Source organism: Miniopterus schreibersii (assembly GCF_964146895.1).
Source record: "Miniopterus schreibersii genome assembly, chromosome: 12".
Classification (NCBI taxonomy): Eukaryota; Metazoa; Chordata; class Mammalia; order Chiroptera; family Miniopteridae; genus Miniopterus; species Miniopterus schreibersii.
This window is the reverse complement of record NC_138112.1, coordinates 54,657,646-54,680,846: the sequence shown is the minus strand read 5'-3', so window position 1 is coordinate 54,680,846 and position 23,201 is coordinate 54,657,646. Positions and strand designations below refer to the sequence as shown.

The 23,201-nt window shown below is 38.9% G+C and overlaps 1 protein-coding gene across 1 annotated transcript in view; it reads left to right on the top strand.

Moving 5' to 3' along the window:
- DCDC1 (doublecortin domain containing 1) overlaps window positions 1-23,201 on the top strand; it is a 279,224-nt gene that overhangs the window by 130,568 nt on the left and 125,455 nt on the right. Inside the window, exons 11-14 of the mRNA XM_081153073.1 lie at window positions 169-339; window positions 15,690-15,791; window positions 19,168-19,331; window positions 22,482-22,607. Coding sequence (XP_081009199.1) covers window positions 169-339; window positions 15,690-15,791; window positions 19,168-19,331; window positions 22,482-22,607 — 563 coding nt within the window. The remainder of the gene's footprint in view (window positions 1-168; window positions 340-15,689; window positions 15,792-19,167; window positions 19,332-22,481; window positions 22,608-23,201) is intronic.

Sequence of the window (23,201 nt, the reverse complement as noted above, 5' to 3'; positions counted from 1 at the left end):
TACATCTCTTCTAGTCTCTTAACTTGAAGACAGATCTATAATCAAATCCTTGTATTGAAGTTACCCTGTCCCCCCCCACCCCCCATCAAACTAGGCACTCAAAAATCTAATAGGTGTGACATCAACAATTACTTCTTGCTAACAACTCTTGTAATTTAACCCCTTCAGGTGAGCAGGCTGATTGATGAATTGCAGACAGCTCTCAAAAGCAACAGAGGTCATCTCTCTAAACTTGGCCCCCAATTACAGGCTGAGCAGGAGCAATTCTCCTCTTATGTCTACCAACACATTAAAAGCCTTCCAGCAAACACTCTTATCCCGAGAGGCCTGCAGCTCAAGGTGGGTGTCATTCTGTGACTTGCATTGGGTTTAGCCAGAGACAAAGCATTCTGCTGCATTGAAGATCCCTGTAACAATGGCTCTCAGCTTGAATTTCTTTTTATGTTGTGTTCCTCAAACTGGAGTTTGGCTTACAAGTGCAAATATTACCATTCAGGGAATATATTTTAAAAGAAAATACCTAGAGACCTTTGAAATGTGGGTTTATAAACTTCAACTAGTTTTCAGTCCAGGAGAGTAATTTTAGTGAAGAGATTTCAACGTGAACATTTGCAAACTTTTCCAAGAAACATTTTTTTTTTCACAGAAGTCACTATGTGTTTCAGTTTTTAAAAACAGCTTGTTTGGAGAAATGGGCAAGCTTTAATAATTGACAGAGAGTGGTGATAGGAATTAGAGGTGAAAGGCCAAGTGGCTGATTGATGTTCAAACTACATTTCCAAGGGAAAGAATCTGTATTGGATAAGTGTGACACATGTTTGAGTTCACTTGGTAAAATCAATACTGAAGAATATGCTGGGCGAAAAGGTGAATTGGCTGTTTGTCAGAACTAGATGGCTAAATGTCCTGGACTGCTATTTCCCATTGCATCTTCAGAAGAGAAAAGAAAAAGTCATGCCTGACTAAGGTGGGTTAGGTGCTGAAAGCTTAGGGAGTTTACATACTTCTATCACAATAGAGTATCCATGTTAAATCTTTCAAGTGAATATCGTGTTATGATTTCACATCCCATATTTTAAGAGACTATAGCTATTAAAATGTGAATTAAAGTATGACCCCTTTCCATTTAAGGAACCATTCCTACATCTCAACCGACTCATTTCCTTGATTAAATTTATCTTTGAATACGATGACATTCGAAGTAATTATATTTTGATCAGCCTTTATCTCTACAATTCTTTCTTAACGTTCAATTTTATTCTGAAAATGACAGCATAAACATTATATTTTTGGGTCTAAAACTTGTTTCTTTTAATGGCATTCCTGTGTTTGTATTTTGAGTAAGAATACTGCCACAGGAGAGTGGACCTTGCAGGAAATGTAATTCCATGACGAACATGGCAAATTACTTCTCAAAGTCTGTGTTAGTCAGCTGAAGGTTTAGGAAGAGATGCTCAAGGCATCAAGGTCAAGGGTTCCTGTAGTCCAGTAGCATTGTTCTTTTCCAGGTTTTTGACTTAGTTACAAATCCACTCTGCCATTTTGCGAAGGACTCGCTATTGATTAAGAGAGAAACTAGGCGAGGGAGTGTGGTGCCTTAATGCCATTCATCCCCACTCATCTGTATCAGGAAATATCATGTGACCTTGAAGAAATAGAAGGGTTTTTTCCCTCACAAATTTGTTGTATATTTCTGGGTAATTTCTATCACATTTAGCACATGGGCTTGAAATATTTAGCACATCTAAATATTTTTTCTTAAAATATAGTTGACATACAATATTATGTAAGTTTCAGGGGACACATAGTGCTTCTGCATTTCTACACCTTATGATGTGATCATCACAGTATCTAGAAACCATTTGTCGCCATACAAAGTTATTACAATATTATTGACTCTGTTCCCTATGCTGTACACTACATCCATGTCACTTATTTATTTTATAACTGGAAGTTTGAGCCTCTTATCCCCCTTCACCTTTTTTCAACCATCCTCCTCACCCCCATCTCAGGCCACCATCAGTCTGTTCTCTGTATTTATGAGTCTGTTTCTGAACTGTATTTAGCTCTGTTTTTAGTTCTATTTTTAAATTTTGCGGAACCACTATACTGTTTTTCATAGTGACTGCACCATTTACACTCCCACCAACAGTGGATAGCAAACATTTAACTTTAGAATCTGAGTTGTTCCCCTGATACGTTACCCTTTTAATGTGCTTCAAAATCATCTCCATTCCAGCAAACAAAAGAGGAAATTTCTACATGCAAAGAAGCCATCTGATATTTGTTGTGCTCACTGTGCTGTACAATACAGTAGCCACTGGCCACATGTAGTTATTTAAGTTTAAATTCATAAAAATTAATTAAAGTTAAAAAAAATCCAGTGCCTCCAGTGGTATGCCCATGACTTTTCTGGTTGTAGCACCGAAAGTCCGACATCGAGGAAACCTCTCAGTTCCAGACAAACTGGGATGCTGGTCACCCTAGTGTGGCCTGGGTCTCTCTTCCTCCGCCAAGGCTTTCTCCTTGATGACTCTTTCCCGGGTAAGCATGTAGCCTCATTTGCTTCTCCCTCCTTTCTTTCTAGTTTTCCCCTTTTAAACATCTAATTTCTCTTAGAGATCAAATTCCTCCTCTTCCCATATCCCAAGAAACCTGGACATCAGCCCCATCCTCAGACCTTAGTGGGGTGGCATATTAGAATCATCTGGAGATGTTTTAAAAACATGAACACCTCTACCCATCTCCAGTGGTTTTTATTTAATCGATGTGTTATGCTGAAGCTGGCTTCTACTGATTTGAGAGTGCTGATTATGGAATTTCAGGAATTTTGTGAGCCAGTTGTTCAATACAGTAAAACTAAATTATATAAACTTGCAATTAAATATTTAACACAAACATAAGAAATACTTTTCACTTCCTCATCATTTTATTACATTTTACTATTATTTAAGCTCCTTGACATTATTTATCCTATCGTATCTGTTCAGTGGAAACACTATATATTAGTGTGCTATGTTCAGTGATGGCTTGTTGTAACTTGAAATTGGCCATAGTCAGAAATTGGCATGTATGGACTTGAGTTACTGTTTTGTTGAACTTCTAGGCCAGGTAGTTGGCACACTGGAGATGAACCAAATCTATATTTTTGTAAAGAAAGTTCTACTGTAACACAGCCATACCTGTTTGTTGACGTATTGCCTATGGCTGCTTTCACATAATAGCAGAGCTGAATAGTTGAGGCACAGACCACATGACTTGGAAAGCCTAAAATGTTTACTACTTGGCCCTTTACAGAAAAGTTTGCCAACCCCCTGGTCTCACTAAAGTGATGGAAAAAATATTTACAATTCAGATTAAATAGAAGGGTGTCCAATTTCTGTAGCTGTTGCATTTTGAAGAGCCCAAAAAATTGTAGTGTTCTTTCAGTATATAAAAACTATGATCTGATTTAGAAAAAAAAAAAAAAAATTGCGCGTCATTGAGTAACAAGAGCAGTCCTACATATATGGCTTCCTTGCGTCACTTTTGCCTTATTAACATGAATGAAAATAACAGTCACATTCAGGTTAGAACTGCATTGCAGAGGGAGGGTTGAGAACCCCAACAAGCTTATTAAAGCAACTTTTAGAAACATAACCAATAGCCTCTCACAAAAAAGTTCCCATTCCCGATTGCTAATCAGCCATAACTTTTCTCTATATTGTTACATCAGTAATGTGGGAAAGGCTAGCAGTAAAATCATTCATCCCAAGATTGTGGAAAGGGAGCAGTATCTATGAGATGAACAATTTTGTATAGTTTATTTAGTATGTTTTATGTTTTCTTTTCAACATATATTTTCAGAATGAAAAGTAGAGAGCAAAGAAACAGAAAGACGTCTGTGGCTGGAATGACCAGACTTGAGCAGCAATAATAAATGAAGTCATCCAGGTCTAATGTGCTTAGACCCACAGCCAGTCTAAATCCTTTCTGATGATCATGTAACTGCCTAGACCACACTGTGTAGGCTGACATCTGGGGGCTGATTTAAAATTGTTGCTAACTTCAAACATTTGAGGCAATAGACTCTGAAGGTAAAGTAGGCAGGAACTATATCCAAGAACATAATAGTAGTGCAAAGGAATGGATTTGTGAGGTAACTTCATCTGTGTTTAAATTTTAATTTCTTTAAATTTTCTAAACATAGTTCTGTTGAGTATTAAAAATTTTCACAACAGTCAATAATATGTTTTGTTTAAAGAAAAAAAGAGGAAGCTTTCTGTTATGACTAATTTTTTACTTTAGAAAATGGTCAAATAAAAGAAGCCTTAACGACTTGTCTGTACTCCTAGTGATTCAACATCACTCCCTAGTGGTGGCCACCTTAAATTGTAGTAATAGCCCCAGGGATATAAAGAGGTCCTTTGGCATTTTCAGAGATCCATTTCAAAGATTCCTGCAAACAGTATTACTTTCATTTCAGAGCCCCACTTTTCTTTTCTGCTTGTCAGAGCTGGGCCAGGCCTAGGGTAAAGGGAACTTGAATTTTATCTCTGCCCTCTCAAAGCTTTTCCTTTTCCCATCAGCTCTAATAATATTAACCCTACATTTACATGAAAACTCACTGATTACCTGCAACACAAACTTCTCCAACCAGCTCAAGTAAAAAAAGGATTTGTTGAAAACATATAAAGGAATTTTATGAAAATGAAAACTAGGAAGTTGACCAGAGTCCCACATGAAAGTCATTACTTTTCCATATTAATTTCTCTTAAAACCCCATAATCTCTCCTCTCTGCATCTTTCTGAGCCTTTCAGTTTGTTTTCTTTCTGCCTGTGGCTTTCTCTGTTTCCTCCTTTTTATGTGCATGGAGGAAAATTATGGGCCCTAACCCTAACCTTTCAGTTTAAATGGTAATTATCATCTGACTAGAGTCTTTGTGTCTCCTAGTTCAAATCTTTCAAGGAGAGAATCTGTTTGGGTCAGTCCACCCATGACTAGGTCCCTAACACTAATTCAACTCCTGTAGCCACTGAGTGGGAAAGGTCAGAGTCATGGGCTACAAAAGGCACAACGGGCTTTCTGGATTAGACTAAAAAGGGAAGTTGGTCATGGAAGGCCAAAGTGACTGACATGTTTCTCATATCAGATTAAATGAAATATTGTAAATAAATTGTGTATAATTTGTGGTAATGCATTCCCTCCTTTTCTCCAACTCCCACATTGTTGGGAGTGAGTATATGTTTGGACTAATGGGGAAAAAATCCACACTGAGATCTGTGGTTTTCTAAACCAGTTCTCAGATCTGAAATAGCCAGACCGTAGAGACAAAACTGGATTAGCAAAGTATACCCTAAATATTAAGAATTGCAAATATCTTACAATTGAGGAGATTTTCGGTGCTCCCTAGGTGGGTAGAACTTGCTAATTCCAACTGAAGAGATTTGAGCAAAGGCCATAGTGTTAATCACCCTTTGTTAATTCCTGAATCAGTTCATATCCATTCCCTGGGCAAAGTCTAAATTTTTGTAGGGTGTGAATGAGCTGTGCTTCCTTGGAACACCATCTCTATCCCAGTTAGCTCCACTGTGGGCAAGGCCATGTCTTTTCTGGTTGTGAGCAACTTTATCTCACCTTATAGCATGTGCTATGTGAAGTGTTGGGTTATTTATCAATAAACAAATATATTTCCCATTTGTAACTGTAAGGGATGGCTTAACAAAGCTTATTTTCCTCCTTCCCTTTTGATTTTGATCTGTGATCTGATAAAAATGAATTGTGACGATCATCTTTCTAATTTTTTCTATTTGATGATTTATATCACTCGATTGAATACATATGTGTAAGCCCATGGCTCAGCTTCAAGAACCAAAATAATCGACTGTAGCCACCATCATCTTCTAGAGCAGTGGTTCTCTGCTAGGGGTTGGATGCAGGGGGTGATTCAAATTTCCTTGGGTGCCTTTCAGGTTGTCTATAGTTGCCTCCACTTCTTGTCTGACCTGCTCATTCTCATCAGATACTTCATTGCTAATTTAAAAATAGCAGCTTTTAGTTAGGTCTTAATATGAGAAGATCATCTCTTAGAAGGACACACTCTTTCTGTGTTCCGCATTGCCTCAGTCCCATTTTTTAATCACATGGCATAATACGGTACCCAAGTTTAAATGGACATGTAAGATAAAGGAGTGAGAACAGCCTAAGTTTGGATGTCCATCCCATACTCTGAACAATAAAGATATAAAGAGAGGGGGGGGGGGATTCACCTAAAAAGAAAAAATTTAAAACACAACATGATAAGAATAGAGGAATTTTAGGAAAAATTATATTACCCATAATCACATTATTTGTTATATGACCATTCTCACCCTTGCATATCATTTCCATAGGCACTTATATGCCTTGTGTAGTCACAACCACACTGTGTACTTTTTTTTGTTTTCTGGTACATTCTCTTGCTATCCTATCATAGCATCTGTAAAGTTGATGAGATTCCTTATTGTTTTTACCTTTTGTGGTCACACTCTACATATACTATACTTTATGAAGCCCTTCAGGTAACAACTCTTTGGAGCAACTGCTTACTACTCCAAACCTTCTCTTACCCCATATTTTCTGTCACTGCCACCACCCCCAGCCACCATGAGAACATCTGCTGTAGCCATGGCTCAGTGACTCCTGCCTTCCCAGTCCTGTTCTTTCCCTGCAACTCCTCCTCCTCTTCATCCCCATGGAGATGCTGTCAGAAATGTTAGCATTTCCCCGGGAGAGCAGGAAAGAAAGGATTGATAGGAAAGGGTATTAGCAAATCTGTAGGGGACAGTGGGTGGAAAAACTAGGAGGAAGGTGGGTGATCTGACACAGAATTGATGAGCAAGAGTGTGGGATGTGTGAGGAGGAGGGAGAAAGCACAGGGGAATGAGTGGAAGATGGGGACAGGGCTGTCCTTTCAACTGGAATTAGTGCTTTTCACACACAATTGGTCAGTGATGCTCTGTGGGTTGGCTTCCATTTGCTGCCAGTAGAGGCAGCTCCAGTTTCTGTGGCCTAAGCACTTATAAAATTTCAGGGGAGAAGAGTCTCTTTAAAATCAGGCCTAAACGTGGATATTTATTTGGATCAAGAAAGTAAATCACAGCAAATTAATGAAGGCTTGGATATTCAGATCTTTTCTTTCAAGATTTTTTAAGGAAGCTTATCAGAAATACTCACCGACAAATACTCCCTAGTTGCTATCTGGCTCCCCTTCCCCGTCTGTGATACTCTCCAGCTCTCAGCAACTTCCGGCCCCCTAGCAACTGGAGCAAAGAAGGGTCCCAAAGCTTGATCTTTGTTAACTTCACACGATCCACTCTGGCTGTGAGCAAGGGAAATATGGTGGAATTTAGTAACCTGGATAAAAACAAGATTCAGAGGGCATGACTTGGAGGTTTTATTAGCTTTTCTAGTTTTATACTGTTCTCTTACTGCACAAAAAGAGGTAATTCACAGATTTATTTTTTATACAATGTCCTTGTCTATGGTGTAGTTCACCCTCTGAGATATTATGTGTCTATCAATATTTTTTCTTCCAATGACAGAAAAAAAGATTTTAAGTCAATAGTCTAGTAAATCCACACATTATCAAATACACATTGTCACCAGGTATTGTGATAGGCACTGTGGGAAGATGCCCAGAAGCCTGGGACATCATGTTGGCCTAAGCCCATGATATTTTTATAGAATTAGAACAATATGGTACCTTTTGAAGACAGTAAAACTAATGTATAGGTCTTCTCAGCTTTTTATACAATTTCATCATTCTTAGTTTATATTGAGAAAATGGGGTAATTTGGTTGCTGACAGGAAAAATGCTAATTTTTATCCATAATATTCTCCTGGCCTTTTCTATGCTTTGGACACTTGAATTAGCTCTATCAGCAACACAGGAGCACCATGAAACATTTAAGATCTGCATTCTATTTTGTGGTCATTTTTAAAAAGTTTAAACTTCTCTAACCATATGCATGAATAGCAAGTTTATTTAAACACTTAGGAATCCACAGAGCAATTAAGTGCATGCAAGGACATAACTGAGGTCAGCTATTCATAAAACTGGCGAGATTTTCTATATGCCCTTGTCACTGTTCTGCATACATACTATGTCCTTGTTTCTATTGTCCATTCCCTGATCCTTGTCTTTTTGTTTAACTACTTTTCCCATACATCTATTTACAGCCACTGAACTGCTGTTATTTTACCTACGTTATTTGAGTGGACAGTGGGAAAACAAATTTAGGATATGTTCAAAGTACAAAGAGTGACGCATGCCAACTTTTCATTCATTTTCAAAGGAATTGTGGCTAGAGTAGAAAAATTGGGATATTGTTGTGACTTTAAGAACATTCACTAAATGATGGACAATATGTGAAGGAGATAATTACTTTCATATGTAGATTTTTCCATAGTAGGCAAATGTTGGGCTGTTCATTTTAAAGGCAAAGAAACGTGAAATGCCTTCTAACACCTCGTAGGATAGCTATTAGCAGCAGGCACGGAAACCTCTCACCTGCCCTTCTTTCCAGAGCTCTCTTCCATCTTGCCTTCCTTTTTCTTTTTTCCCCCTCTGTGGACTCTGGGGGGAAATGCCAGTGTATTCGTGCAGCCTATTTCCTGACAGGCATCAGCAGCCGGGTGTGCAGGGAGATACAATCTTCCTTTCCTAGACCCTCTGAAGGGAAAACTGCGTCTGTATCAAAATCAGGGACGGGCAATTGGTCGGGGCATCCGCTCCCACGCAGAGCTGGTTGTAATAAAACAGGCTTTCCCCGTGCAGCCCTGACAGTCTAGAGGTGCCCAGAGAATTGCCAGGTGGGCAGTCAGCGGGGAAGGTCCACGGGCCAGAGCTGGATTACCGTCCCAGCAGTTGCCCAGACTAAACACAACCACTGAACCTTGCTGCTGCAGGCACATACTCTCTCTCTCGGGGAGATTGTCCTGCTCCATAGCAGTTAATTTGTTTTTACCTCTCAATTAGCTTTTTCACAGAGTGTTTGAGATGCTCAAGTCGCTGAGACTCTTCCTGCATATGCTCCCATCCCTGGGATCACACACTGACATCTATGTTAGCCCCACTCACTGTGAATATTAGCGAGCATTGGTTCATCCGAACATAGAAATGAATGCAGATTTTCTAGTCAGTGCAAATGAAGGGACGCTTTTACACCTACTTAAGAGTCTAACTACAGTTTTGATGATGTTTTATGATAAAAATAGATTATTACTTAAAATAAAAATGTCTTGTCATAGACAGTAAGCTTCTGTATAGGTTTTGGTTACCCAGAGTACTCATTCATGTTAGGGGGGAAACTATGCTTACAGGTATATTTGATATATTTTAACAAGAAACTAAATAGCATTTAAAACACATACTCTACTTAACTATGACCTCCAAGTAAATCTCTAACTGGAATTTCAAGTATTGGTAAATTGGTGGGAGAGATATTTGGGGTCAGTCTTCTGGCCCACCCCAAAAATCCTACTTCATGGAGAAAATATAGAAAATGAGGATATTCTAAAAACTATCTTGAAAGTCTATAAAAATGAAAAGATAGCAACACATTTATTTGATTTAATGTGTATATAATGTTAATTCAGGTAGAGTTGATTTTCTATCTCCAAAGTTAACTTGGAATTCTGATTAGGTAAAGATTTTTTAAATTAGCCATAAATACGACTAATTAGCTTCTTACATAAAAATATTTATTTTAGCTTTCATGTTCTTTGACTTAGGTAAAAACCTTGTTGAAATAGGATAGAATGGTGAGTACCGGGGGCTAGTGGGTAGAGGAAATGGAGATGTTGGTTAGAGGGTACAAGCTTCCAGTTAGATGATGAGTAGGTCCTGGGATCTGATGCACAGCACCGTGATAGTGTGTTATGTACTTGGAAGTTGTTAAAAGAGTAGAACTTTTTTCTTCTTTAAAAAATATGTTTTTGTTGATTTTTAGAGAGAGAGGAAGGGAGACGGAGAAACATCGATGTGAGAGAGATGTGAGAGAAACATCGATTGGTTGTGTCCCATGTGCACCCCCACTGCAGACTGAACCCGAGACCTAGCTCTGTCCCTGACCAGGAATCAAACCAGTGACCTTTTGGTGCATGGGACGATGCCCAACCAACTGAGCCACACTGGCCAGGGCGAAAGAGTAGATCTTAAATGTTCTTAAATGGTAATTAGGTGACATGATGGAGGTGTGAGCTAACACTAGTAATCCTTTTGCAATATATATGAATATAAAAATAACATGTTGTATACCTTAAACTTACACAACGTAATATGTCAATTGTATCTCAGTAAAGCTGGAAAAAAATCATAAGACTTGATTTTTAAAGATCTCCCTGCAGAATATATTTACCCAGAGCAAGTCACTTAACCTTCCTGGGACTCATCTGCAAAGCCTGGTTGCCTTGAGTATTAAGGGAGTGGATGTGCGTGACAGAGCACCCTCCACTCTGGACTACCGTGCGTGCATGTAGTGGATGCTATGCCACACTGTCGGGATTCCCTCTTCAGAACTGAGATACCCACCCTCCAGTTGCCACAGCTACATCCTTCTTAGACGATTGCACTCAGTGTGAAGGAGCTACTTCTCCCACGATTAGGCCCTCATTCTGGCCGCAACCTGCGTCCAGCGTTCGGTTGGTTTGCTGTGCAAGGCTCCGTGGCTTCAATTCTGGAGAACTCTGAAGGGCCCTCCCTGCTCTAGAGCTCCCGCCAGAGCCTCTGCCCCAACTGCATAACAGTTCACCTCCCCGGCCCAGTCCTGCTTCCCTCGCTTCCTCACCGCTGTTGCTCCCAAGAACGCTCCCCAGCAAACTTCTGGCAAGTAAATCCTTGCCCCAGAGCCTGTTTCCTGGGGACCCTAATCTAAGACTAAGTGTAAATTAATCTTATTTCGGCATATTTAACTGCAGCTGGAATATGCCAAATAGTTTTGCATGGCAATTTTATATTCCTTTTGTTCATCAGACCTCTAGTAGTAAATCCTGTTACTGTTCAGCCTCCCAACTTTTGACAACACACTGCACTGTCATTTTCCTATTACTGCCTCTTGACAGCATTGCATCCTGCAGCATTCGGAAGCTTAGGTGTTTGGCCTTCCACTCACGCACAGAGAGCTTCCAGGGTGGTCTGCTCAGCAGTTATGGAGGGTTTGGGACCCTGCTGTTCCCCAAATGCTAGCTCTTAACCAGACTTATAACATTAAAGGCTGGGTAACGACACTGAACTAGGCCAAATACAAGTCCTGAAATGGGTGTCATAAGTGATGCAGGCAGACTCGTCAAAGAGACGCATTAGCTCAAAACTCCTCACTTAGCTCATCTTTCCCCATATGAGTTAAGTTTTGGTCACTGTCTCTATGAAAGAAATTCTTTTAGTACTTCATTGACATTTTTATGCCGTCACAAATGCTGTGTATGAAAAGTTATTTAGTTTGTTTATTTACACCCATAGATGCATACATCCTGTTTCAGAAATATTAGACTAGCTACAAATTTGATTTCCTGATCCTGCTAATAAATAAGTTAAGCAAGTAAGATCACTCTGGAATGGACCATTTCTCACCATACCCATTGTTATACATAATATATAAATATAATTCTTTGGTTTGAGTCACTATCACCCACCCTTTGTATTACCTTTACTCCTTGTAGTCAACTCTCCGCCCAGCAGCCACAATGATCCTTTAAAAAATGTAAGTTAGATCCTGTTACTGCTCCGTTCCAAATCCTCCAAAGGCTCCCCATCTTGCTGCCAACCCCTTACCCCTCTGAGCTCATGTTATTCGCTGTCTCCAGCCCCCTGCTTCTGTCACACTAGTCTCCTTGAGATTCCTGGAACAGACTGGGGCACAGCCGTGTCTTGTTTCTTTGCTTTAGCAGCTCCTTCTGTCTGCATTGCTCTTCCACCAGCTGTCTGCTTAGCTTACTTTCTCACCATTAAGTCTTCACTCAGATCTTTCCTCTCTTGAAGGCCTGTACTGATCACTTGCTTCATATGGTGGCTACCAGGCCCATCCCCTCCATGACCCCAGACCCTATATATGCTGCCCTGCTGCATTTTTCTTCTTTACATAGCACTTACCACTTTCCAACCCCCTCAAAAGTGCATTTATCGCGAAGCTAATGAAACTTAAGCTTCAGGGCCCCTTCCTTGCATAGGTCCCCTCTACCACCCTGGGAGAGGTCCTAGCAATGTGTACACATGGCTGCATGTTTCAGTAAAATTTGCAGGCGTAACATTTTCATTATAATTGGTTGAGACCATTGGCTGTTTCCATTCCAACTTCCCCTCTGTCAAGCTTTCCTTTGCACCAAGTGGCGTTGAAGTGGCTACAGGCATTTTCGAAGTCCGGCAAAGGGGAAATGGAACTGGGGATACATTTAGTTTGGGCGTAGGTGAATGTCATTAGCTGTCTGCAGTCACTTCCCTGTGTAGCTTGGTCAGTGCTAGCCATCCTGGCATGGGGAGAGCTTCCAGGTAGATGGCTACTACCTGCCTGCTGGAGTGTTGCTTTCTGGCTGTTGGCGAGAGTGCCTGACACCAAAAGTATAGTGTTGGAGGAAAAACAGGGTATGAAGTTAACAAAGCCAGCTAACTTATAGGAAATTCTTCTACATTTTATAGCTCATACTTTAAAGAAACCTGATTAAGTTTTCCGCAAACTTGACATCAGTCCTAAATTTTTTTAATAAAATGACCAATTAAGTTATGAAGTCGAGAGAAGTTTTTCTAATCAGTAATAAAAATTTGGTTGATTAACCATTCAAGAGGGAAGATGGCATTATCTTTTGATTCTCTCCTTACAGAAAGTATTATAAAGTTACCCCATAAATAGGTGATCAGAGACAAGTCAGCCAAAATATGTTCGTTGGATAGCTAATTAATGAAAATATTTTGGAACTTTTCCTGAATGTTGTGATGTTTTTTATTATGTGTGAGCTTTGAAATATGCGTAAATTGTTGTGGTATCTTTACTCATTTTAAATGAATATTTTTATCTAGTTTTTCATTTGTAATTTTGCATTCTTTTTATTGAGGAAGGTCCCCCAAATTGAATAAACTTTAGGCCTCACAAGACCTGGATGTGCCCTGACCATGCTATAGGATTTACTTACTTGGTCCATGCCTCGAGAGTGGAAATTCACTGGTATATCTTAAGCACCTGTGCAGTGCTTGGCACTTGCTATGAACTCAGTAAATATTTGATGAATGAATGAATCACTTAACAACATTAAAATGAAACATTTATGTTAATCCAATTTAGTCTTGCTCAGGAAATGTTAGTATCGACATGAATGAATGTAAAAAGACTATAGTTCATGGCAGACACTCCTTAAAACTCTGTACTTTGCATAACTAAGAGAGTAAAAGTAAATTCCTAATTGTAGGTATTTTCTTCAGTAGTCCTTAGCTACCATCGTTTTCAAGAGGATCTGGATCATTAAAAAAAATACTTTAGGCTCTATTACCTTCCTCCTCGGACCCAAGACTAGCCTCAGCTGGCTTTTTGCATCATCCCACTCCAAGAGTGAGAATTTAATTTTAGAGCCATAGGGAGGTGAGGCCATGCAGAGAGCCTCTGGGAAGCCAAGATAGCAGTCGGGTTTTCTTAAGTCGAGGGTCAGCAGCTGGGAAATAAGTTGTAGAACTACTTTTTACTTCCCTATATCTAGTCAGTCATAGTAACTCTGTTTAGAGAGCTATCTTTTTCAGGCATTGGACACTAGAAATAAAAGTATTTCTCATGTAAAGGAAGAAAAAAAATAAATACAGTTCTTAGATTTTTTTTAGAAATGGGCATACTAATATAGACCTTAAAAATCAGAGCTGGGCTTTAAGAAAAGCATAATCTCATAGGATTTCAGGTAGGGGAATTTTTATTTTTGTAGAAAATACAGAAAAATAACACCTTTTATATGAATGAATAGTGGAGGGCAGCTTTCTTTCACTCAAACATCTAAACTTTGAAAACTTAAGCATTAAAACACCTCTTTTTTTTTGTTTTTTGAGAACACTTTTCTAGACATAGACAGGAGGACTTATTAGCAGTAGTGGAGAAAGCAGTGAGCTAGTGAGGCTGTTAGGTGCTGACCAAGTCCCATTTGCTTTCACAGTTTGGCAGTTGGCGCTCACACTCTCACTTTCTAGAATATAATTTGCTGCACTCTGATTTCCCGGCTAGCAAGTCTTGACAAAGGAACATCAATAAGTTCCTCCACCTGAGCTTTTGTCAGCACTAACCTTGCAGAATGCACGTGGCTAGAATTGTGACTGTCATTGCTAACTGGTCCTGCTGTCGAAGAGCTCTGTTCCAGATTCGGGCCCTGCTGGGACACTCAGATTTTCCTCCTACTCCCCTTCCCTTAGGTTTGCTGGCCACAGTTGGGTTTACAAAGTTCCTTGCAAAAGTAGAGAGGTTTCTTGCTTGGGATTGCATGTTCACTCAGAAAAGAAATTTAAAACAATCCCTGGAAGCAAAAGATGCTAGAGGGTGCAGGATATCCCCAAACCAAGGCCGACAGCTCAACCTTCGCCACTGGACTATCAGCAGGATGAAAAGCTCCAAGGAGGGAAAACCCACAGTTCTTGACCGCAGTTATTCCTTTTTCTTCTTTTTAATTCCCTCCCCCTCCTTTTTTTTGGTCTATAGCCTGAGAAGTGCTGTGGAAACCCAGTATTTCCCAAACCAGGTTAGGACTAATTAAATGACTCTCGAACTATCTCGAAAGTAAACCAGACCGTTTCCTTCCTTTATAATAAGATTCTGTCCCAAATTTTCTTCTCTGGAAATAGTGCTAGAAATAAATAAAATGGCTACCTTGATGGGATGGGTATATCAGAAAGGGAAGATAAGAATTTTTAGGGGAAAAAAACAAAATAAAAAGCAAGGATTGAATTTATTCATCAGGCCTCCCGTGGCCTGCTTCATTTCTCGCCAGGTGAGTGGCTCGCCTGCATGGATCCCCCATGTGGTCAGAGGTTGGTGTTCCCTCTAGAGCCCTCCTTTGAAACTGGTTTATTTGGATACTTTCGACCAGACTGTTTGCTAGCATTTTTTTTTTTTTTTTTTTTAAGGGCCGTTGCGTAATGCAGTGTTCTGAATTTTATCTCTGTCCTCAACAACTTGTTGCATATGTGCACTTAACGTGAATGGCTTTTATCGTACTGTTATGCAATAAATCTGTCAGGTTGAATTTCCTGTTAGTGAGTCAAAAGGGAAACTGAACACTGATCTCTTTTAAATATAAATCAGACATCCCTCACGTATTCTGTGGCTTTATGTTTTTCAAGAAGAATGAAATGAGCTGACCTTTCTCTGACATTTGAAACACTTAAGCATCCAGCATATCCGTGATCCCTCCTTTAGTGTCCACATTTCCTTCTATTGTGAGATTGTAGGGAGAGCTAGTTAGTTAAAAGACACTGAAACCAAGAGGAGAAATGAGGGACTGTTCCAGCCCTGTTGATTTTCATTGCCAGGTGCTTGCACATGCTTATGCAGGAGGCCCGTGCTTTGCACGGTTCCCAGTGTGTGCTTTCCGGTCAACACCCACAGTGTGAAGCCAGGACTGTTTGTGTCTATATATGTATGTATGAATATATGTACGTATGTGTGTGTGCATGAATTTATTTTTATTTTTGAATGCATTTATTTTTCAGATATTTGAAAATGGTAAAGACACTGGAGAGATCTCTATTTGTATCAGCCAAAAAGATCTGGGGTCTAATAGCCCAAACCAAGCTGGCAATATGATGGAAAAAGTGAGTTTACTGATTATTTATTTATGACTCTAAGTGTCTTCCAAGTTACTTGTCCTTAATTTAGGTAATTACATCTTTAAAGTTATTTAGAAAAGATCAATCGTTTGCTGATCTGTAAAGATCGATAGTGTTAAGCTAGGCTTCTGAATTCCTTAGGCTCTCAGTTTTAGAATAGTATTAATTCCACACCTCTGAACAGCGTCTTAACCTTCGTTATGCTTGTATTTGGAAATCTGTCTACACTGGACTCTGGAATTGCCCTCTTGTTTACACTTTGAAAAGAAGTGACATGATATTCAGTAGAGGGTATATTCAGGGTCTAGGGTGTTACCAAGCCCTAGACTCTGAGCGACTAACATTGCAACTTTGGTTTTCTCCTGTGCTCACTGTGAGCAAGTCTGGATGGTTTTCTTAGACACTCTTACCTTTGCCTATTTTCCAGACAATTGGGGATGTTTCTCAGGCAGAATCAACATGTTCAGGGTCTTTATTTTGAGTCTTTGTCTTGCATAAAAAGACATTGAATACCCCTGTTATTTACAAATTGGGGTTATGCGCCCCAGCGCACACCAGTGTTTTAGTCTCTGCTGCTTGGCTTTTGTTTAGAAACTTGCTCCCTTTCTCCCCCATGTTTAGTTCTGCACCCCCAGACTTACCTCTCCCTGGTGGTATCTATTACCTGGCCTTTATAGTCAGTCACACAAGTTGCATAGAATTAGGAGACTCTTATCTGATCATTAGTTGGGCCCAGAAGAAATGGGAAATGCTGCCTTGATTCATTAGAGAGAGAAGGATCCAGAGCCTTCGTTGGTTTCTTGTTACCATCACATCCCTGACTATACGAAACACCATGATGCAAAAGTCTTCCTAGAATTATCTACTTGCCTCCCCTCATTTTTACATTAGGATACTTTACTCTTTCGTTCAGATTAAAATTGAAGATGGCATTTATGTTATTTTATACAGGAAGACATTGCTCTGTAGGAATTTTTGTGTTGGCTTATGGCATGGTGAAATTGACCGTTCTGGGGTGGGAGCTAGAATTAGGAGCATGATAAAGCTCTTTGTTTGGGAGATCCCTTGGGACACTCAAGGTTGTCTTTTCCCTTGGTGCACGCTCGTCTCAGTCAGTAGCTTAAAATGTTTCATACTCCTCTCAGGTCCCTGAACACATTCTTACCCTGTAAAGTCCTGGTGACCATAACTTTAAAGATAAATGGGTGAAAATTATCACAACTTTTGGTCACCATATCCCAACTCTAACCAATGACCTAGAGATGAAAGGCACCAGGGCCCCAGCTCCTGGAGGCTGCCAAATGCTCATTTTTGAACACCTAAAATGCAGTCTATCACAACTTGAGAAAATAGAGATCGCGATGCCACTCCTGTGAGGGTGAATTTGGTTAAGTGGTCAGGTGTTCACATTCCTCGCCTAGCACACACTCCTGTTGTTTGTGTACACACTTATCTCCTGGATTAGGTGTTCAATCTTTTATATCTTTCCCTTTTACAAAAAAGTGATGCCTATAAAACAAGATCACGGTGATGTTAACAATGATCAGCATTGCATGTTTTTCTAAAATAATAAAAAAGCAACAAAAAAATAAGCTCAATGGTTGAGACCACACAGTAATAAATGAGGGTTTTGTGAATACAATATACAGATTTTTAAAACATGTTTGTAGGTCCAATTAAAAAATGCAGATTTTTACTATTCTAGCACCTTTGCCTATTGTACTCCTAAAGAAAAGAGTAGTTGCTTTATTATTATTTTTCTCACCCAAGGATGTTTTTCCACCACTTTTTCAGAGGGAGTGGAAGGGAGAGAGAGAGAAACACGGATGAGAGGGAGACACATCAGTTGGTTGCCTTCCACACGAGGGGATTGAGCCTGCAACCGAGGTTCGGAATAGAATGAGGTTCTGGGGCCGGAATGGAACCCAGAATCCTCCAGTCCGAGGGCCAGCGCTCTAACCACTGAGCCAAACTGGCTAGGGCAGTGGTTGTTATTTTTAATTCGAAGGACTTGGCTATGCTGTGTGAGAAGCATTAACTTTAATGAAATGAAAAACATGTTATCGTTTTCAGCCCTTCTAATGCTCAAGGCTGAGAAGCTGGTCAATATAGAGTTTTTGAAAACAATGTAGAGCTAAGAAAGTGGGAGATGCAATTATTTATCTCTAATTAGGACAAAGCCTAATTCTTAGGCATTTTACAAATATACTTGCTGGCGAAAGGAAATACTTCACTGGGTCAAGAGTTTGGAGCCAACAGGGGAGGAAACTGGCATATGTGACAAGATTGCAACTTTTCCTTCCTTTGAGCCTTGGCATTTAGCACTTCTCAGAATACCTTCAATGGAAATTAATGGAAGGAGCAAAAGAGACACCCTAAACAGAGCTGGGCAAGGAAAAACCACAGCCGTATCCACTTCCCTGCCGAGATTACGGAGCAAGAAATTGAGACACACAGAACTAACAAGGGAGAGGAGAAGAGGAAGCCTGGGGGGAGACAGAAGGCTGGGGGAGAAGAGAGTAATGGATAGCGTGGGGCGCAGAGCCGGAAAGAGGAGAGGTTTCAACACTCCAACAAAGGTGACCGAAAATGATGAAAAAGTCTTTTAAAATCCCATCTGCAACCCAGTTCAGTTGTATTTACTTTCATTTGAAATAGGCCTTAAGTTAGAACTATCTTGACAATTCAGAGACCCTAAAGGTAAGGTAGAAGCAAACAATGATAATGCTAGCATTTAAATTATTAAATGACAGCATTTCATACTTCACACTCTCAACTTTGTCAACTTGAAAATATCTCTTATAGAAGTGGCTCAGAAGCATTTGCAGGGCCCTTAATTAAGATACAGCCAGGGAGAGGTCTAAGTGAACCGACCTGGGCTGAAAGTCCTATTTATTTTTGCAATCCTGTTAGCGGTGAATTGTTCTACCATTGGTTATCTCAGGTTAGTCGGGGACACGGGGAGGTTGCCGACTGGAAAACTCGAACATGCCCTGGAAGGGCCTAAGAGAATGTGTAGCTCCGACAAGAAAAGCATAACCCTTATCAAGGAGGACTGTTACCATGTGTAGAAGCTAAGCGCTCTTCCTGTAAGACTGTCACATCTGCTTTCAGTCCCCGCGCCAGAGGGTCAGAGCTCAATCACAAGCCTGTGGCACCCCCTGCTGGTTAAAAGCCCATGCTCACTTTGTTACTTTCCCCGAGCTGAACGGTGCCATCATTTCACACTTCTTTTAACATTCTATATGAATTTAATTATCATTTGTTTGGACTTCATTTGTTACAGAGCAGAGACAGTTTATTACAGATGTTCACATTTTATGTGTTTTTTTTCTTCTTCATTGTTTCCACCCACCACCAGTTACTTCTCAAGATTCATCAAAGGCTTCAAGGATCTTCCACCAACCCGCCAGGCCTCAATCTTTCTTCAGCACGGCTTTTCGATGAGCATGGTCAAGAAATTAAGAATCCACTTCTGCTGAAAAATGAGCAGAAAATTTGGGTCTCTTATGGTCAAGCATACAGGTAGGCGTGAGGCATTCACTCTGTCTGTCCTCTGTCTCTCCTGGGGCAAACTAATGTAAACGGAGAGTGGAGAAGCCAAGCAGCACCCTTTATGAAAATTTTTAAAGATCTTGAATCCCAATAAAATGTCAGGGTGTTTTTTGTGTGTGAGGGAGCATTGTTTGTGGAATATGACATCTTTCTCTCTCTCTCCCTCTCTCTGACTTTTCCGTCTTAATGCCTTGTCATAGTTCTTGAAGTCTGCCTGTCAGCACAGCGAGTGGGATTTGTTCATGTCTGAGTAGTCACCTTAATGATAGCAGATGGAAACGCCACGGGGGGCCCAAGCCCATCACACTGTCATTGTCGCACACTGCCCTGACCTGCTTCCACTCCTCTATTTTTTTGTCCCTTTTTAAAGGAGAAATGGATGGTAATTGAAAAGGATTTTAAGCAAGATTTATGAAGCTGTAGACAACAGGATTCCCACTATCTCTCTATGTTTTCACAAATAAAGCCTTAACCTTTTAAGAACCAACGACAGGACAGCTAAAGATAAATTGGTAAAGCTTGTAAGCTCTATCCTATCAGAGTTATATTTCTCAAAGGCACCTTGTATTACCCCACAATAATTACTGGTTATTGCGGAGCATTGTGTAAATTTTTGTAGATTGGTAAATTCCTGCATACAATTATTTGCATTTCTGAAAAAAGAAAAAGGCTGCAGTTGGCAGGCACTGATGAGCTGGGCTGTATGTGGAATATCTTGAAGATTAATGCATATTTTGACAGAACACATCCAAATGAACTCTGAAACCGCTTGTCAGGAAACTTAAACACACTTTACTGCCTTCTCTTAATTTTTTTTTTAGCTCTTTATCTGTAGAACAGAATAGAGGACATAGAGGGGAATTATTGCTTCTAGAGTATAATTGATCATAACTATAATGAAAATAGCCTGGACAGAACTAGAGGCTGATTGGATTTGCCATATATTCTAATAGTAAAAATTTCAAGTATGGAACTAAGTCTACTCAGAAGTCCATGAAGGTTTTATAAGAAGTTGGTAGGATTAGTTTGGGTACCATATTACAAAATTCTATTTCACCTGACCCAGAAGAAAAAACTTAAAATACTTAATAATTCTAATGCCGTGTAATTTATAGAATTAAAAATATATGTAAGGAATGCTGTTTTTTCCCCAAAGGCAGATTTCAAAATATATTTTAATTGCACTGTGAGAATTTTTTTTCATGGTAAAAATAGCAATGAATTTTATTACAAGGAATGGCTTTTAGTAAAACGTGTGTCTAATAATTTCTTTTTAAACATCACTGTTAAAGTAGTGACTAATTTTGACGTTTTTAATAATGTTTGCTGTAATATTGCATTTTAATAATATCAAACATCTGTTTTTGGTTAATTGGATCATATTTGTGGAATAACTAATAGAACGCTAGGTATCTGAAATAGTCCAAAATCAACTGAAGATTGTAGCTGGAGGAGTCCATAATGTGTATATTTGTTTGTACATTATTGTTATTTTAACGGATAATGTATTCTTTTTCTGGTTTGGAATCCAAAATGAGGCTCCATTATAGCATTTGCTACTATTGGAACTTCTAAAATTTGTGTCTAAAAAGTTATTTCATCTAGCTTAAAATATATTGAGAAAATGTGCAATATGTGCTAAATAACTGATACTCATTTTCAGGGAGTAATTCTAACTTGCCTAGCATATGCTGATATAGGGGCCAGGTTACTCATTTACAAAAGATTATGTTGCCAATATCTGCTTCAACTTTGAGTCCTTTAACTATTTTTCTCCCAATTTTTATTTTGAAAAATATCCAATCTGCAGAAAACTTGGAAGAACTGTACAACGAATACCTATATGTCCTTCACCCAGGTTCAACAATCTAAAGAGTCTGCCACAGTTATTTTATCTCTCTGTTATCTTCCTTCTCTCTCTTTTGAATGGTTAGAAATTAATCTCAGACAATCATTCAAGTTTTACTCCTAAATGCTTCAGGTCACAAACCTGAAGAATAGGATATTCTTCTGTATCACCACATTGTAATATCTAGCACAGTCAACAATAATGTGATGTCACCTAATACACAAGTTATAGTCAAGCTACCCAAAATGTGCGTTAGAGCTTTTTGTAACCTGGTATCCAAATTAGCTTCCTGTATTGCATTTAGTTATTTTCTTTATTCTCCTATCTTTTGTTTTGTTTTTCATGACATTGATTTTTTTTTTTAAAGTTCAGCACTTTTCTTGTAGAATGTCCCATATTCCGGACTTGTCTGACTGTTTTCTCACGATTAGATTCAGTTTAAATATCTTTTATAATACGCAGGTGATGTGGTTGAGCCATAAAATTATAAAGTTAAATAGCAATTGTTTGTCACCAATTTAGGAAAAAAATGGCTCATCTTGGACATAGTGGCCATTCTTATCTAAGATCTGTTTTCTTTTTTATTTAATTTACTTTATTTTCATCACCATTTATCCCCCCTATACCATCTGCCACCTCCGCCCGCCCCCTCCCCACCCAGTCACCATGGGTGTCCTTGTCCATGAGTTCTTTCTCTCTTTTTTCTTGTTTTGCTCGATCCCTCCACCTCTCCAAGTGGCCCCCCACCAGAACTGTCTGCCTGCTCTCTATCTATGAGTCTGTCTCTATTTAATTCTCAAATATGTAAATTAACCTAAAACAATGCACCTAACAGTATGTAATATAAAAAATTAAATTAGTATAACATTTAGTTAACTCACAAAAAAAAGGTGGTTTTTAGTCAAATCTTAAGGATTCATTTAACTATCAGATCCAAAGATTATTATTGGTGTATTGCATCGTAGTTATACATTGATGAACATCATTTAGTTATACATGATATAATTATTAAAAGATGAACATTATATGAAAAATTGGTTGTTTTTCTCCACTAAATACTTTGTTTTTTTAATTGAAATTATTTTAAAAATTATCATGTGTTGTAGCTATCCTTGGCATATTCTAAATCAGCCAAATAAAGTAAAATGCATTTTAGTATTTCTGAATTTTATTAGATACTGATATTTTATTCTTTATTATTTATTTGTACTCAAATTTCAACGTTTGCATAATTTTGCAGATAGCTTTGATTTTGATTTTATTTTTTTCAGATCTCCACTGAACCCTGTTTTGAGTTTGACCTTTGACCAGGTGACTGTATTTGCCAGAGGTGGCGTTACAATTGCATATAAAACCTTCTTGGATCTCAGTGCTGTTCTGCTACCTAGATGTGACAGGTAAATTAACATGTGCTTAGTTAAAGTAATCTGAATCACCTAAATTCAGATTTTCCAGAGTGAGAGACTGAAACACTAAAAGATGTTCTTTGAATCATCTTACATAAACAATTATTTACTTTATTGACTTATTTCATGACATAATGAGCTAGTGCCTAAAAGACTTATCATTAACTTTCTTTGAGTTTTTTAAAAAACTATATAAGTCAATGAACAGATTATAGTTTCAGCTTTGCAGAGGTAATTTTATTTGAAATGTAGAAGCTGTTTTTAGTGGTTTCTAAATTAATAGTTTTGAATGGAGCCATTAAAATATTAAACAATGTTTATTTATATGAATGTTCATATTTAAGGATGTCATTTGATGACAATAAATTGAAGACAAAAACAATATGCTGGAGGCTTGGAGGGATAGTGAGAAGAGCAGGAGTTGGAGGGTCTGGGCATCTTGCCCCATATCTGCCTATGATTGTCCATGAGCAGATGGGTGTCAGTTTCTCATCTGTAAAAAAAATGAAACCCAGCATTCACAGAGTGCTGACCATAGTCCAGGCACAATTCTAAATGAATTGGGTAAGACTCTATTTAATCCTC